Source organism: Trachemys scripta, chromosome 9 (genome assembly GCF_013100865.1).
Source record: "Trachemys scripta elegans isolate TJP31775 chromosome 9, CAS_Tse_1.0, whole genome shotgun sequence".
Classification (NCBI taxonomy): domain Eukaryota; kingdom Metazoa; phylum Chordata; order Testudines; family Emydidae; genus Trachemys; species Trachemys scripta.
In genome coordinates, this window is record NC_048306.1 from 98,119,478 (window position 1) to 98,136,878 (window position 17,401).

The following is a 17,401-nucleotide window of genomic DNA, read 5'->3' on the forward strand; positions in this document are numbered from 1 at the left end:
CATCCTAGACAGCTCCTGTTCCGATCCCAGTGACCCCGAAGCGCTCACGGTTCACCTGCGACATGGAGGCCCGTGCTGGGCCCTGCCTAGCCGAGCACCTCTGGCAGTGAAGAGAGGACCGTTGAGGAGCTGCCACTGGGGATGGGAATGAGGGTGGCTTTAAGGCATCTCTCTAATCCAGTCCAGTCTCTTTGCAGCGGGAGACCATGTATCCCTCCGCCAATTGCTCCAGCCTGCCCCACAGAGACCTCCCCGCGCTGCTGGACTACCAGGATCTGTGCAACCAAAGCCAGCAGGATGCTGCCTTTAGCCACGTCGACCCCAAGGACTTGAACCTGACGGTGGAGCAGCTGCAGGACAAATACCTGGGCCCCCGGAGATCCAGCTTCTTCATCCCAGTCTGCGCCACCTACCTGCTGATCTTCATGGTGGGGGCCATCGGCAACACGCTGACCTGCCTGGTCATCGTGCGCCACCGGTTCATGAGGACGCCCACGAACTATTACCTGTTCAGCCTGGCAGTCTCCGACCTGCTGGTGCTGCTGTTGGGGATGCCGCTGGAGCTCTACGAGATGTGGAGCAACTACCCCTTCCTCCTGGGCGCCGGGGGCTGCTACTTCAAGACGTTGCTCTTTGAGGCAGTCTGCTTCGCCTCCATCCTCAACGTGACGGCGCTGAGCGTGGAGCGCTACATCGCTGTGGTCCACCCGCTCAAGGCCAAGTACGTGGTGACCAGGAAGCACGCCAAGCGGGTCATCGTCACGGTCTGGGTGTTGTCCGTGCTCTGCTCCATCCCCAACACCAGCCTGCATGGTATCCAGCCCCTCTATGTGCCAGGCAGGGGGGTGGTGCCGGACTCGGCCATCTGCACCCTGGTGAAACCCCGCCTGATTTACAACTTCATCATCCAGATCACCACCATCCTCTTCTTCTTCCTGCCTATGGGCACCATCAGCATCCTTTACCTGCTCATCGGGCTGCAGCTGAAGAAGGAGAAGATGCTGCAAGCCCTGGAAGCCAAATCGGGCGGGGACTGCGACTACCACAACATCCGCGTCCAGCAGCAGAAGATCAGGAGGAGGCAGGTGACTAAGATGCTGTGTAAGTGGAGATGAGGGGGGCGAGGCCGGGGAGAGCTCGTGATTCACCTCGGCGGCTGGTCCCCTGCATCACAGAAGATGCAGGGAGAGGCATCCCCAACCTGTGTTTTCACTGGGTGGCTAGGGCAGGCCCCCCGCGTCCTGCAGCCCAGCTGCTGAAGTGCAGGACCAAGTGAGAGCTCCAAGGGGACCTGGGCACCACGCAGCAGAGTGGTGGCGGGCGGATGCAGCCCAGCTCCAAGGCGTTGCAAAGGGGACTGCAGATCTGGAAGGCCTGGAGCAGTCCAGACTGGAACAGGCCAGGCTCCGTGCAGTCTCTCTGCAAGCCCCTAGGAGCACACGCATTGGAGAAAGTTCCCTGCAGGGAGGCGATCCGCCCCCTTCATCTGGTACAGGCGGAGAGCAACCGGCCTAGGGATTTGAGCCAGGGATCCTTGGGTGACCTGGCGTTAGCTCACCTGCCCCTCCAGCTACGGCAGTCTCTGCACTCAGGCCCCTGCGAGGCAGAGCCACCCAACCCCTAAGTGAGAGCAGCACCGCCCGTCCCCTTGGGAGCCTGGCGTCCCTTTGCAGAGGGACTGGGAGTTAGGAGCACCGGAGCAGCAGGTCCCAACTCCCCGGGGTAGTGCTGGGAGGCAGCTCTTGGCCGGACTCCTGTTCGCCACGCACAGTCCTAGCAGCCTCCTGGAGAGTGTGCTTTCTCGGGGAGCTGAGGAGGGGCTGGGTGAGGGCTGCACCCAGAGCTCCCCAAAGCTGCCCTGCACATGGCCAGCCGGCTGGATGGGACTTGCTCCCTTCTAGATCTTGGCATATTGCCCCCCATCGGTGCCCCAGCCCCTGCCCGCCGGGACCCTAGCGTTTCCCCCTCGCAGAGCAGCGCTCTGTGAGCGCAGCCAGCCGGCGGCTCAGAGCTCCTAACAAACCCAGCCCCTCGCTCCGCTTGTACATTGATACCCAGGCCCGGGTGGAACACAGGCATCTTGGGCCAGAATCTCGGCGGGTGGCAATCGACGTAGCCCCATCCAAGTCAATGGAGTCACGCTCATTTATTCCAGTTGACCCTTTTGGCTGTGTTTACTGTGTGTGTGTGTGTGTGTGTGTGTGTGTGTGTGTGTACCTCTGTGTGTGTGTGCGCGTGCGCGTACCTGTGTGTGTGCGCGCGCATACCTCTGTGTGTGTGCGTGTGTGTGTACGTCTCTCAGCGTTGTTGCCTTCATGCGTGCGGTGCTGGTGTTGCGCTGTCAGTGTGACTTTGCCGCTCCAGCATGTCACTCAACAGGTGTCTTCCGATGCACCTTTCCAGATTGGGTGGGTGCGTGGGGACAGCAAAGGAGTGCTGAATTAGCCGGCCGTGTGTGTTGCTGGGTGTACAGGGAAGGGGCGTGCGTGTCGGCTGACCCGACGTCCCAATTTTATAGGAACATTCCCAATACTTGGGGCTCTGTCTGCCTGTTACCCCCACCCCCATCCCAATCTCTCTCACTTGCTATCTGGTCGCCCTGCGTGCATGAAAGTGCATTGTGGAGCTCACACGTTCCAGGGGAACCTCCTATTAATTAGGAAGAGCCCCAGAATGCATGGTGCTGTACAGAGAGAGAGGCTACAGGCCCTGTCCTGGGCGCTGACGGTCTGGGTTGTGCCCAAGGCTTCCTTTCCAGGATCTCGGTGCCGTGCCGTATAGCAGCCAAGTGGCACTGTGTGCTACGCTGCAGAGGTGTGACTGGGCTGTGCCTTGCTGCAGTGCCCTGGTGGTATATTAGTGCCGATGCCTTGCAGGGAGAGGGGCGTGGGTAACCGCAGCTCAGCGCTATGTTTTTGGAAACGCGACTTTGGTGCCGCACTTGAGCGGAGATTTGCCACGTAGTCGTTATTTTAAAGCGAGATGCGCGGAGGGCGAGTTCTGACTAGCCAAGGCGGGTTCCGGCTCCTGGGCCCGATTCTCGCCCGCGTCCCCCTTTGCAGCTGGGGAAAGTGGGTGTAAAACGTTACCGTTCTGATCGGGTGCCATTTTGCACCCGCTTGGCCCGGGTGGAAACGGCGTCCTGGAATGAGGTGCCACGGCGTGTCTGGCTGGCGCTCACTGCATGCTTAGCACGCCTGCCGTTGGCTTCTCCTCTGAGGGGTGAGTCCCAAGCAACATCCAGCATCCCTCCAACCACAGTGCGAGAGAGGACGGCTGGGACCACCGGGGCCCGGGGGCGTGTGTGTTCTCCGCGTACCGTGTGCATCCCAGGTCCTGGCTGGTGTCAGCTTGGTGCAGCAGCTAGGGAAAGAGGCTTTTATCACAGTAGCACTAACCGGCTGGGAATTGGCAACGGGCCGGAGATAAGAGATCTGAGCCAGCAGCCCTCCCAGCCGCTCGTTAATCTCCGAGAGGTGCCCAGGGTCGGGATGGTGATTACTCCATTAATGGAGGGCTGCTTCATTTGGCTAATAAACGCAGCAGGCTTCCAGGGAGGCCTTGGCTGGCTGGTGGGTTTCGCTCGGGCACAGACACAATCCAGGGCAGGAAATGTTTCCCAGAGAAGGTGCCCGCTGGGAGGCCAAGCCAGCCGGAGCTTTGTGGCTGTCTGCTGACCTGCAGTGCTCCCCGGGGCTGCAATGCTCTGGCTTTAGGCTGAGCGAAGGCCCCGTGCTTGCCAAAAAGCAAAGCCACGTGGCAGAGCGGCCCTGGCAAGAGAGAGAGGGAGAGATGTTAACCAGACCTCACGTCCTTTCCACAACCTGCTTCCCCGGCCGCCCCCAGAAAGCAGATCAACAAGCCGGGGGGGAGGGCGGAGTGAATCCCTTTTGTTCTGGCCTTGCCATGCAGAGACAGGCTAGCATTGCAAACAAGCGTTGGCTGGGACGGTCCTGAGCTCCCCATGCCTGCACAGGGCCTCGTGTCCTCCTGCAACAGTGTCTGGGGTTTTAACGCAGGCTTGGCTTGAAGTGGCGCTGGCTGCAAAGGTGTCCCGTCCCCAGGGACGCCACAAGCATTGCCACCACCCTGGCTCAGCGGGTCCCCACAATGCAATGTGCCGCGTTTGGACGTAACCCAGCGCCCCTCATCCCAGCAGCAGAGCTGGAGGGGTTGCAAGCACTTTGGAGGAGAGGATTAGGATTCAACACGATCTCGACACACTGGAGAACTGGTCTGAAATAAATAGGATGAGATTCATTAGGGGCAAATGCAAAGTACGCCGCTTAGGAAGGAATTGCACACGTACAAACTGGGAAATGACGGCCGAGGAAGGAGCATTGCAGAAAAGGATCTGGGGTTAGAGTGGATCACAGACGAAATAGGAGTGGTCAATGTGACACTGCTGCAAAAAAAGCAAACATCCTTCTGGGCTATGTTAGCAGGCGTGTTGTAAGCAAGACACGAGAAGTCATTCTTCCGCACTACTCAGCACGGGTAAGGCCTCAGCTGGACTATTGTGTCCAGTTCTGGGCGCCACCCTTTGGAAAAGAAGTAACAAATTGGAGAAAGTCCAGAGGAGAGCAACGAAAACATGGCCTGCGGGGAAAGATTGAAAAAAAAAACTGGTTAGTTTAGTCTGGAGAAGAGAAGACTGAGGGAGGACATGATAACAGGCTTCAAGTATGTAAAAGATTATTATAAAGAGGAGGGTGATAAATTGTTCTCCTTAACCACTGAGGACAGGACAAGAAGCAATGGGCTTAAATTGCAGCAAGGGAGGTTTAGATCAGACATTAGAAAAACTTCCTAACTGTCAGGGTGGTTAAGCGCTGGAATAAATTGCCTAGGGAGGTTGTGGAATCTCCATCATTGGGGATTTTTAAGAGCAGGTTGGACAAACACCTGTCAGGGATGGTCTCAGATAATACTTAGCCCTGCCTCAGTGCAGGGGACTGGATTAGATGACCTCTCCCAGTCCCTTCCAGCCCCACATTTCTATGATTCTGTTAGGGGATCGGTGCTGTGGGGTAGATGCCGTGTGTGGATGTGCCAAAGCCGCTCGGCTGCTGGGTGTGAGAGCGAGACCCCCAGGTACCAATGGCCCTGCAGCGGCTTTTCTGCTCAGTGGGGACACCCCCAGAGGGATGTCAGGGGGCGAAGGGTTATCCCGCCCACACCCTCGGGTGACTCCACTTGGCCAGAGCGAGGAGAGTTATGGGAGCTGGGAGGGGGAAACCAAGGGGGGAGCCCAACCTGGCCCGGTCCCCCATGCCACCCTGCAACAGTGAGCTCAGCTGCCCTGAGGCGATTTGGTTGAGCACGTGGCCCCACAGGGCTCCCTGCAACGCTTCCTAGGCCTGGCCCGTCTCTAAGGCCGAGGTGCAGCCCGCAGAGACGACATGTCCCAGAATGCATTGCTCCATCTTGATCCAAACAGAGGCGACCAGAGGAGCAGGCTGAGCGTTAGAAATTCCTATGTCCCCATGGTGGGACTCCACCCCAGAAACAGCTGCATTTTACTCTGTCTAATCTAGCTACCATCACCGGAGTATCTGGGTGCCTCCGGCAGGGTCGCCGAGAGCGGGTTCAGGCCCCAGTGAAAAAAAAATTCGCCCCCCACCCCGCAGCAAGGGCGGACCGGCTAAACAGGGCTGACGAGGGGGGGTGGGGAAACGAGGGAAGCCGGGCCCCGGGCCCCCTTCTGGACCGCCGGGCCCCGTTAATTTGTACCGGCTTCCCCCCTCTCATTGGCCCTGGCCTCTGCTGCCACCTGCGTGTCACTGGTGATGCAGCTGGGGAGGAAAGGGGCACTAGAAACATAAATCGTTATTAGGGGTAGCGTGGTCTATGGGGGCCTTGTACAAACAAATCCCGATTAACTGACGTTTGGATTAGCTGGGACATTTCTGTCCCCTGGATCCATAATTCCTGTAAGGACTGAAATCCCTTTTCTGGCCTCCTGCTCGGCCCCCAGCTAACCAGGCAGCCAGGAGTTTACCTGGTATGCAGGGCGCTGCAAACTGCTGCGTGCCACCCAAGCTGCCCAGGTGGTCCCCAGTTGGGCATGGCGCCTGGCCTCTCTCGGGACCGAGCATTTCAAAGGAAGAGGCCCCATTCCAAATCGACTCCGGATTCCCCTCCGTCCCAATCAGCTGCAGCTGGGGGCGTGAGCATCGCTGGAAAAATAAACACCTGTCCAAGTGAAACGCCAGCAGAATCCCATTAACCCCGAGTTCAGCCTTTCGGGCAGCCTGGCGCTCCCTGGGCAGTGTTGGGTGGGTGGCTGCCACACCCCTCCCGCACTCTGCCTGACCTCAGGGCTCCCCTTCCACTCGCCCGGGTGGCAGAGTCCTCGTAACCCCGACAAGACTGAGCCCAGGATTCCTGCAGGGCTCGACCCCCAACCTTGTCGTGGTCACTGAGGGCAGGGGCGAGGGTGTCCCCGCTCTCTCCACACTGGACGCTTCCCAGACCAATTGATCATTGCATACAGCTCAAAGCAAATACAAGTTATTAAACAGCAACCAATTAAAAACGAATAAGGAAAAAATGGGAAAGGTTAAAGGAAACATGTCACCCCGCTCTGTGGCCTGGGGACGTCACAACCAGTGTCTCTGGGATGTCAGGGTAGTTCACAGTCTGTCCCTCACACGTCCCGGGCCCCTGCCCAGGCCCTGGCTGTGCTGCAGGGACGCTGCGGGTCAGACACTTCTCTGGTGGTGGCCACACGCCTCCAGGCTCTAGGTGGCAGGACCCTTCTTCACAGCGTCAGCCCCCCGTCGGGGTTACGATCCTCCTGCAAGTCTGGGCCTCTTAACTGCATTTCCCTGCACTGGGACCACTGCCCAGGGTCCCCCTCACTCTCCCCAGCTGCTCACCGCACCCAGCTCCGGACGACTCCTGCCTTAGCACAACTGCTGCTCTGCCTCCAGCCCCCGGGGCTGCTTCTCTCTGGTCGCTGCAGTTCTCCTCCCAGCACTGACCTGCTCCCTGGGCTGCTTCTCTGGTTCTCTGGCTGGCAGGGCCCTAGCTGGGACCCCTGCTCTCCCCTTAAGTCAGCCCCACTCTGTCTGACCCAGGCAATTCCAGCTCACAAGGAAGACGGGACCCTCCTGATTAGCCTGCCCCGTCAATCCGGCTGACCTGGAGCGTTGTTCCTGGGGACTGTCAGTCTCAGGGTTCTAATTTCCCATTGACCCTTCCCCTTTCTTTGGGTACTGGGAGCTACCCAACCAGAAACCCCCCACGGAGTTTAGTAAGGGACCAACAGCCCTTACACTGGCATCAGGCGGCTCACGGCCACAGGAGGGGCCGGGAACATCCTGGCATGGCGCTGGGCAGGCCTGGGGGGAGCAGAGATGGGAACCAGGTTGTCTCATGACCCCATTGCTGCTGCTGGGAAGGCTCCAGGGCTGCCAGTCTGGATCCGGTCACCAGCCTGTGAATCCACGCCCGGACTCTGGGGCGTGGCGCTCCGTTCCCGTCTGCGCCAGGGCCGTGTATTTAACCAGGATAAACAAACCTTTCGAGACCAGGCACCTGATTTCTACCGGGTGCGTATCCTGGGACAACGGGCGCAGCCCTCTCTGGGGTCGTGGGGGAAAGGAGCTGTGTTTGTCAAGGAGCTTGGGGAAGGTGACAGAGAAACAAACACCGGAGACAGGATAACGAACGGAAGGGGACAAGGGCCAAAGCCGGTTAATGTGACCACACTTAGCAACCGCTGGCTGGGGCACAAGGGAGCGATAGTTACAGGGAATCGCACAGATTGCCGGATGGCCTGTTCTGTTCATTCCCTCTGGGGCACCTGGCATCGGCCACTGTCAGAGGACAGGATACTGGGCTCGATGGACCTTTGGTCTGACCCAGTTTGGCTGTTCTTATGTCTCTTATATTTCTTATGGAGGCTGGGAAAGAACTGGGTCACACTTTATATTAGGGTTCCATTTATAAATGGTTTACAAAGGGTTAACAGATGTTTCACGTTACAGACAGGTGTAGGACATGTTATAGATGGTTACAAGCAGCCTATTGACGTGCTGGATTCTATGACAGTTGATTAACCAGTTATTAAAACAGCTAACGCTCTGTTAACTTTTGATAAGCTATTGATTTTATAAACTCTATTGAATGCACATCATGCCTTGTGAAATGTTACAAACCATGTGATACAAAACCAATGAACTGCTGTGTGACATGTCATGATAGCTAATGATATGTCATGACATAAATCAGCGTCCTTTCATCGCAATGAGCAACCTCATTCCTTCAAATTCTTATAATCTATCTCTCTCTCTCTCTCTCTCTCGCCATACACCCCTTCTATCTATCTATCTATCTATCTATCTATCTATCTATCTATCTATCTATCTATCTATCCCCATACACCCCTAGCATCTATCTATCCCTATATACCCCATATACCCTATCTATCTATCTATCTATCTATCTATCTATCTATCTATCTATCATGCCCATCAAAGTGGTATTTGGGCTTCATTTTAACTGCCAGCCATCCACTCCTATTTTTGTGTCTTGCCCTTAATTCAAATAAACCAGCAGACTATATCTGAAGAAACGCAGCGCTAGTGACATGCCTGCCAGCCAGAACCAACCAAAACCTCCTGCCTTTTTCTGTTGTCTCTCTGCCTATCCTGCAGCCACTAAACTCTTTGTAGATTTGTCTCATTTACTGTAAGGGCCCGTTTCCTTCCCATGGCTGTATGATGCCAGCTACGGTAAGTACCATAATAAGGAGGCCGTAAATCAGTCACCTGAGGGCTATGAAAGAAATGGGTGTTTACCCTAAGGTGGCATGTTAGAGGTACATACCACCCACCCCGAGATGGGTCATCAGCAGGGAAAGAACCCACAACTCGCAGCACCACAGGCAACAGCAATTCTGGGCCCCAGGGCAGAACAGTCAATGGGCGCTCCTCCGGCATGGCCAGGGCTTCCACATGCCTGCCCGGCTGCCTTCAGCACCGCCGGTGCCACCCCACGTGCACCTAGGAGTCCTGCGGCCCACTTGGACAATTTAAAAGGGCCCGGGACTCCTATCTACCACCGCAGCAGCTGGGGGCTCTGGGCCCTTTTAAATCACCCAGGCCCCTGGGCAATTTCCCCCTTTGCCTCCCCCCTGTCGGCGGGCCTGACCGCAGGCCTTTATGACTCAAGGTAAATGTTAGTGGGCAGTATCAGTAGGTTGTTATCCCTCTGTGGTAGAGTCAGAAATTGAACCTCGGTTACCTCTGGCCCAAGCTACCTCTACTTGGGCGGGGAGGGATGGCCTGCTAAACCCAGGGTTATCAGTTCAATCCTTGAGGGGGCCACTTAGGGATCTGGGGAAAATCAGTACTTGGTCCTGCTAGTGAAGGCAGGGGGCTGGACTCAATGACCTTTCAAGGTCCCTTCCAGTTCTAAGAAATAGGATATCTCCATTAATTTTTATATTTTTTTTTTACTCCTGGGGCCACCCTCGCTGTCCTATGTGAGCCAGGGTAATTTTCTCTGCTTCCTTCCAGTCGTGCTGGTTGTCGTATTCGGGATCTGCTGGGCCCCCTTCCACACAGACCGGCTCGTCTGGAGCTTCGTCTCCCACTGGACGGGCCGGATGCTGCACATGTTCCAGTACGTCCACATCATCTCCGGGGTCTTCTTCTACCTGAGCTCAGCCGCCAACCCCATCCTCTACAACCTGATGTCCACGCGCTTCCGGGAGATGTTCAAGGAGGTGATGTGCCACAGGCACCTGAGGAGGTTGGGCTCCAGGAAGTACTCGCCCAGCGTCACCCGGGTCACCACCCGCAGCACGGTGTGCGAGCACGTGCCCGCCGGCAACGGGCTGCCCCTGTCCAACCTGGAGGAGGAGGAGATGGGCATGGAGGAGGAGGACGCCCTTAAGCATGAGACGTCCTTCCCCTGAGGGCACCGCCAGGGCCTTCCCTGCTAGTCGGGCTCCTGGAGGGACACAACGACTGTGAGGGGGTTGGGAAGGCCATGTCCAGTGTCTAGTCACCCTGCTTACGTCTCCTGTCGCTGTGCCACCCGCTAGCACTGCCCTGGCATGATCTCCACTCCCACCCCTTGCAGGCCGAACTCACCAGGGGCTGCACCGTGGCACGAGGGTACGAACGAAGGCAGAAGTTGGGTTCAGAGAGGTGGGGCATTAACTCTTCGCTGGCTGGGGTCCCACTCCACGGGCCATGCCTTTGCAGCCTCTTGGCTTCGGCATAGGTGGTGGTGCCATCCGGCTGCAGGTTGTCTGGTGTGTCTGGCAGCACCGGACCGGCTTAGTGCTAGGAGGGATGTAAACAACAAGAGAAAGGTTAGCAAGCAGCAGGTTGTCTCCACTGATCCCAGCTTCTTCCCTGTGTAGGGCATCGGGGCCTGAAACAGCTCGGCCAGAGATTCAGACATGGCCACTGAACTCAGAGCAACTGCCTCTGTCATTCAGAGGGCTGGGCCCTGGTCACAGGGTAACGCTGCCTGCCGGCTGCCTGAGTCCCAGGGCAACAGGTCCCGTCCCCCCCACTCCTGGGAGAAGTCTCCTTGCTAACCCTAGCCTGAGGCTCCAGCCATTACTACCTGCTAGCCTCATTCACCCTCCTCCCCCGGTCCCACTACCCCCATCCCCAGGCTCTCTCCTCCCTTCCCGCACCTTCAACCACCACCCAACAATCCCTCATCCAGGCTGTCCCAGCCCAACACCCCCCTCCCAGTAACCCCCAACTTTCTCCAGTACTCTGGTCCCCACTGGGTGCTCCCGATTACCCGCGAGCCCCCCTTGCTCCCTGAGACATGCAGGGAATCAGCTCCCAGCATCGCCAGCTCCAAGCCCCCCAAGTTCATCTGACTTTAAAAAATACTAAATGTCGGGGTCTGTTTCCCTGCCTCCTGGTGCTGGGACCTTTAGGAGTTGCAGCCCCAGCTTTTCTCCACACCCACGTGGGCTCCAGCCTAGAAAACAAGAGCTGAGATGCTCCCAGAATCCCAGGACTCGAGGAGCTGGGGGTTTCAGAAAGATGCCAGATATCAAGAGAGTTGGCAGCGCTGGGTTCCTGACACCCCTACTCCTGCTGTCCCTGGGGAGGAGGGCGAGAACCAAGAGGTGGAGGAAATCAGCAGAGAAATGCCACTCAGGGAGCGTGGCAGGGTGCAGATGCAGGATCTCCCCCGCGGCCTGTGGGTTTGACGTGCTGTAGCTGAGGCATCAACACCCCCATGAGGTGTGGTGTTACCCTCCACCCCCCCTACGTGCCCAGCTGTCCGAGCGTGTGCCATGCCTCTGCCGTGGCAACTCTGGGCAAGGCCATGGCAGCTGTGGGTGGGAAGAGCTTCGCCCAGGCACCCCGCAGCAAGGCGCGGGGAGCTCAGTTTGACACGCACCACACCTGGCTGCCCTCCCTTTCCCCTTCCGCCCGCCAGGGAGGGACTGGAAATCAGAGGGAAAGGGCAGTGGGGCCTGGGCCTGTCGGAGCTGCCGAGGCCATGCTGGAGGCGAGGGGGGCTGGTTTTACTCCGACCCCAGTGAAGAAGGAAGAGCTGTTGTGTGAGGCTGACTCACCCTTTCCCTGGCTGGCTCCTATGTGTTGGCGCGCGTGAGCCATGGAAGATAATTCACCCTCCCCACATAAACATGGGAACCTTTTCTGACAACAGAGATGTCTCTGATCCATGTGCTAACAGCTGACACAAAGTGCAGTGCTGGCAGCCCGGCTGGGGAGCAGATGCTGTCTCGCTCCCTCTCCACTTCCCTTTCTTCCTTTCACCACCTCGTCCCGGACCTTCCCCAGCCCAGCAGCCTCTCCTCTGACATCAGCAGCTACCCCGGGCCATCTGCACTGTGGCGAGTTCGGGGTTTTTCTCTCTCTGAGTCTCTCTGGTCTGCATGAGCTGATTGTCGCTTAACTTGAGAATTAAAACAAACCCACCACCATTCTTGTTAGTTGGGCTCAAATTATTTCTCTCTCTCAGCTGCTCTCCCCCAACCCACTGTCTCTATTCAGCATAAACTCAATTGCACCCCACCTTGACTTTCCCTAGAGGAGTGACAGCAGAGAAGCTAAATGAATTATTTGCATCGGTCTCCATTGCAGAGGATGTGAGGGAGATTCCCACACCTGAGCCATTCTTTTCAGGTGACAAATCTGAGGAACTGTCCCAGATTGAGGTGTCAATAGAGGAGGTTTTGGAACAAATTGATACATTAAACAGTAGTAAGTCCCCGGGATCAGATGGGATTCACCCAAATATTCTGAAAAAATTCAAATATGAAATTGCAGAACTACTAACTGTGGTATGTAACCCATCACTTAAATCAGCCTCTGTACCAGATGACTGGAGGATAGCTAATGTAACACTGTCTTTTAAAAAGGCTCCAGAGGCGATCCTGGCAATTACAGGCCGGTAAGCCAAACTTCAGTACCAGGCAAATTGGTAGAAACTATAGTAAAGAACAGAATGATCAAAAATGTAGATATACGCAATTTGTTGGAGAAGAGTCAATAAGGCTTGTGTGAAGGGAAATCATGCCTCACCAGTCTATTAGAATTCTTGGAGGGGGGTCAACAAACATGTGGCGAAGGGGGATTCAGTGGACATAGTGTACTTGGACTTTCAGAAAGCCATTGATGAGATCCCTCATCAAAGGCTTTTAAGCAAAGTAAACAGTCATGGGATGAGAAGGATGGTCCTCTCGGGGATCAGTAACTGATTAAAAGACAGGAAACAAAGGGTAGGAATAAATGGCCAATTTTCAGAATGGAGACACGTAAATAGTGGTGTCCCTCAAGGATCTGTACTGGGACCAGTGCTGTTCAACATAAATTATCTGGAAAAGTGCGTAAACAGTGAGGAAGCAAAGTTTGTAGCTGATACTAAGTTACTGAAGATAGTTAAATCCAAAGCCAACTGTGGAGAATTACAAATGGATCCCACAAAACTAGGCTGCTGCACAACGAAATGGCAGATGAAATTTATTGTTGATAGGTGCAATGTAATGCACATTGGAAAACATAATTCCTACTATACATACAAAATGACGGAGTTTAAAATAGCTGTTACCACTCAAGCAAGAGATCTCGGCTTCATCTTGGATAGTTTTCTGAAAACATCTGCTCAATATGCAGTGAAAATCAAACAAGTTAATAGAATGTTAGGAACCATTAGGAAAGGGACAGATAATAAGACAGAAAATATCATAATGCCTCTCTATAAATCCATGGTACGCCCACATCTTGAATACTGCGAGCAGTTCTGGTCGCCCCATCTCAAACAAGATAAATTAGAATTGGAAAAAGTACAGAGAAGGGCAACAAAAATGATTAGGGGTATGGAACAGCTTCCATATGAAGAGAAATTAAAAAGACTGGGACTTTTTATCTTAATAAAGAGACAATTTAGGGGGGATATTATAGAGGTGTATTAAATTATGACAGGCATAGAGAAAGTGAATAAAGAAGTGTTATTTACCCCTTCACAAAACATAAGAACCAGGGGTCACCCAATGAAATTAATAGGCAGCAGGTTTCAAATAAACATAAGGAAGTATTTCTTCACACAGTGCACAGTCAACCTGTGGAACTCCTTGCCGGAGGATGTTGTAAAGGTCAAAAGCATAACTGGGTTAAAAAAAGAATTGGATAAGTTCATGGAAGATAGGTCCATCAATGGTGGTTAGCCAGGATGATCACACGCACTGGGTGTCCCTAAACCTTTGACTGCCAGAAGCTGGGGCTGGATCACTCAATAATTGCCCTGCTCTGTTCATTCCCTCTGAAGCATCTGGCACCGACCGGCCACTGTTGGAAGACAGGGTACTGGGCTGGATGGACCATTGGTCTGACCCAATATGGCCGTTCCTGTTTTCATGACAGGAATCCTGCTTTTTTTAAAGCCACTGCCCTGAAGCACGGTTAGCTCACACGCACTGCTGCCAGATTTGTGCTGTGATAAGATTGATACTAGCAGCAGAAACTTCCCTGGCATTCCTGAGCAAATAAAATGAAGCAGGGTGTGCCTCACACTGCCCTCGCTTGCTCATAACCCCCCAGTAAATGGGCCCGTAATCCCTTAACTGATCCCTACTGCTCCTGTAGGGCATGATCCAATCTGGCAGTGGGAGCCTTGTGGTTGGTTTCAGCGGGCTTGGGGTCAGGACCTTAGACTGTATCTTTGTCCAAATTCACCAAGTCGTCGTTCAGTGACCAGCTTTGTTTTCCAACTTCCGGTTTCTAATGATTCTTATTTGGATGATTGTCTTAAAGGAGGCAGCATTTCCCAGTGCATGAGGCACCAGACTGAGAGTCAGGACTCCTGGGAGCTGTTTCAGTCCCTGACACTGACTTATTGTGTGACCTTGGGCAAGTCTCTTCGTCTCTGTCTCAGTTTCTCCACCTATAAAGTGGGCATAAGCACAGGTGCCAACTTTCAGCTTTCCCCCCGGGTGCTCCACCCCTGCTGGGTCCCGAGGCCCCACCCCCACTCCACCTCCTCCTGAGGGGCGGTGGGCGAGAGGCACTGGGGGAGGGGGAGGAGCTGATCGGTGGGGCCTGCCAAACAGCTGATAGGTGAGTACTGGGCACTCACCATTTTTTTCCGTGGTGCCCCAGCCAGGGCCGGTTCAACCACTAAGGCAGAGTAGGCAGCCGCCTAGGGCGCCAAGATTTGGGGGCGCCACCGCCAATCAAAGCAACAGAGGGTCCTGTGGCACCTTTAAGACTAATGGAAGTATTAGAGCATAAGCTTTCGTGGGTGAATGCCCACTTCATCAGACCTTTTTTTATAGATTTCCATTCCATACGGCTAAATGCAGTGCCTTGCATGGTGTCAAGTATCAGAGGCAGTGCCGTATTATTGCCTAGGCCGACAAGGCCTAGGCCTAGGGCGGCAAATTTTCAGGGGCGGAAGCTCCCCTCCACGCCCCGTCCCCCTGCTCCAGCTCACCTCCGCCTCCTCTGCAAGCGCACCGCGGCGTCCTGTTTCTCTCCCCTCCCAGCGCTTGCGCCGCGAACCAGCTGTTTCGCGGGGCAGGGAGGAGGGGGAACGCCACACGCTGGGGGAAGAGGCGGGGCCGGGGGCGGGGATTTGGGGAAGGGATCCAATAAGGGAAGGGAGGGGCGGAGTTGGGGTGGGGACTTTGGGGAGGGGGCGGAGTCAGGGCGGGGCCAGGGTGGCAATTATTTCCCGGCCTAGGGGCGGCAAAATTATTAATCCGCCACTGATCAGAGGGGTAGCCGTGTTAGTCTGAATCTGTAAAAAGCAACAGAGGGTCCTGTGGCGTCTTTAAGACTAACAGAAGTATTGGAGCATAAGCTTTCGTGGGTGAATGCCCACTTCATCAGACCAAGATCAAGACGCTGGCTGCAGATCGCACACTGTAGGGAGGGAAGACGTATATGATAAGAACCACGCTCCCAATGAATTGCTCTCCTGCCTTTAGAAAGTCAGCGAAGGCCTTTGATTTGATTGCTGTGTTGATAGGTACATTTACACAGTAATACATGGTTTGTCTTGCGGCCAGAAGGCGAGTGGAGCCGCTTGCGGCGGGAAGTGTAAGACCCCCGCCGGGGCTGAGCTGTGCTGTCAGTGCGGTGCAGCCGGGACGGCTTGCATGGCATGCCCGGAGAGCGGGCTGCAGGATTTGCAGGCAGGGGCGGCTCTGCTGCTCCCTGGGGAGAGAAGGGAGGGACGCTGCGGCTGGCAGCTCTGCGGGCTCGCTCGCGTGGAGGGGCATCAAAGCCTCTTTAACCCACCTCCCTGCGCCCCAGCTTTCTACCCTCCCGACCAGGGTCGGCTCCAGGGTTTTGGCCGCCCCAAGCGGCGGGGAAAAAAAAAAAAGCCACGATTGCGATCGGCAGCCGCTCCACCACGCCACTTTCTTCTTCAGCGGCAGGTCCTTCCCTCGGAGAGGGACAGGGACCCTCCGCCGAACTGCCGCCGAAGAGCCCGACATGCCGGCCCTTCCCCTTGGCCGCCCCAAGCACCTGCTTGCTCAGCTGGTGCCTGGAGCCGGCCCTGCTCCCGACCCTGCTTTGGTATGAGGGCAGCGCACTCTCTGCCTCACAGTCCTGCCTGCCCCACGCCCCCCACGGACTCGTGAAGGCAAAGCAGGCCACACGTTCCCATTGTCCTGTTGCAACTGCACTTGAATCCTACCCCGCCCGCCGCCCCCCGGCCAAACCCAGATTGCGCCCTCTCTCCCCTCCACACCCAAACCCGGTCTGCTTCCCTTCCCCTCCCCAGACAAACCCAAACCCCGCTGACTGTCTGCTTCCCCTCCCTATCAAACCCAATTCCTTCTCTGACCAAATCCAGTCTGCTTCCCTTCCCCACCTAACCCAATACCCCACTGATTTAACCAGGTCTGCTTTTCTTCCCCTCCCCAGCCAAACCCGATCCTCCCAGTGACTGAACCCGGTTTGCTCCCCTTCCCCTCCTCAGCCAAACCCGATCCTCCCAGTGACCGAACCCAGTCTGCTTCCCTTCCCCACCAAACCCAATCCCCCAGTATGACGGAGTATCCGCCATTCTAATTTTATAAAAACAACAAGGAGTCCGGTGGCACCTTAAAGACTAACAGATTTATTTAGGCATAATCTTTCGTGGGTAAAAAACCCACTTCTTCAGATGCATGGAGTGAAAATTACAGATGCAGGCATTATATAATGACACATGAAGAGAAGGGAGTACCTCACATGTGAAGAACCAGTGTTGACAGGGCCAATTCGATCAGGGTGGATGTAGTCCACTCCCAATAATAGATGAGGAGGTGTCAATTCCAGGAAAGGCAAAGCTGTTTCTGTAACGAGCCAGCCACTCCCAGTCCCTATTCAAGCCCAGATTAATGATGTTAAATTTGCAAATGAATTTTAGTTCTGCTGTTTCTCTTTGAAGTCTGTTTCCGAAGTTTTTTTGTTCAAGAATAGTGACTTTTAAATCTGTTATAGAATGACCAGGGAGATTGAAGTGTTCACCTACTGGCTTTTGTATGTTACCATTCCTGATGTCCGATTTGTGTCCATTAATTCTTTTACGTAGAGACTGTCCGGTTTGGCCAATGTACATGGCAGAGGGGCATTGCTGGCACATGATGGCATATATCACATTGGTAGATGTGCAGGTGAATGAGCCCTTGATGGTGTGGCTCATGTGGTTGGGTCCTCTGATGGTGCCGCCAGAGTAGATATGGGGACAGAGTAGGCGACGGGCTTTGCTCCAGGGATTGGTTCCTGGATTAGTGTTTCTGTGGTGTGGTGTGTAGTTGCTGGCGGCCTCCTTGTTGTTTTTGTGGATACAGACTAACATGGCTCCCCCCTGATACTTGACACCAGGCAAGGCTCTAATTTTATAAATTTTATTAATAACAATAATTGGCTATTATAAAGGTAGAATAAAA

At 55.1% G+C, this 17,401-nt stretch overlaps 1 protein-coding gene across 1 annotated transcript; it reads left to right on the top strand.

Moving 5' to 3' along the window:
• Nucleotides 1-206: 206 nt before the first annotated feature.
• On the top strand, nucleotides 207-11,836 carry NMUR1 (neuromedin U receptor 1). The gene is made up of 2 exons (XM_034781937.1): nucleotides 207-1,101; nucleotides 9,528-11,836. The coding sequence occupies exons 1-2, from the start codon at nucleotides 207-209 to the stop codon at nucleotides 9,926-9,928; spliced, it is 1,296 nt and encodes a 431-aa protein (XP_034637828.1). The 3' UTR covers nucleotides 9,929-11,836.
• Nucleotides 11,837-17,401: the final 5,565 nt, after the last annotated feature.

What these genes read in the sequence shown, in the direction of transcription:
- NMUR1 (XM_034781937.1), top strand. Translation starts at nt 207, where the DNA reads ATGTATCCCTCCGCCAATTGCTCCAGCCTGCCCCACAGAGACCTCCCC. An exon ending in GCAGGTGACTAAGATGCTGT is followed by an intron (nt 1,102 to 9,527) that starts GTAAGTGGAGAT and finishes GCTTCCTTCCAG; the next exon opens with TCGTGCTGGTTGTCGTATTC.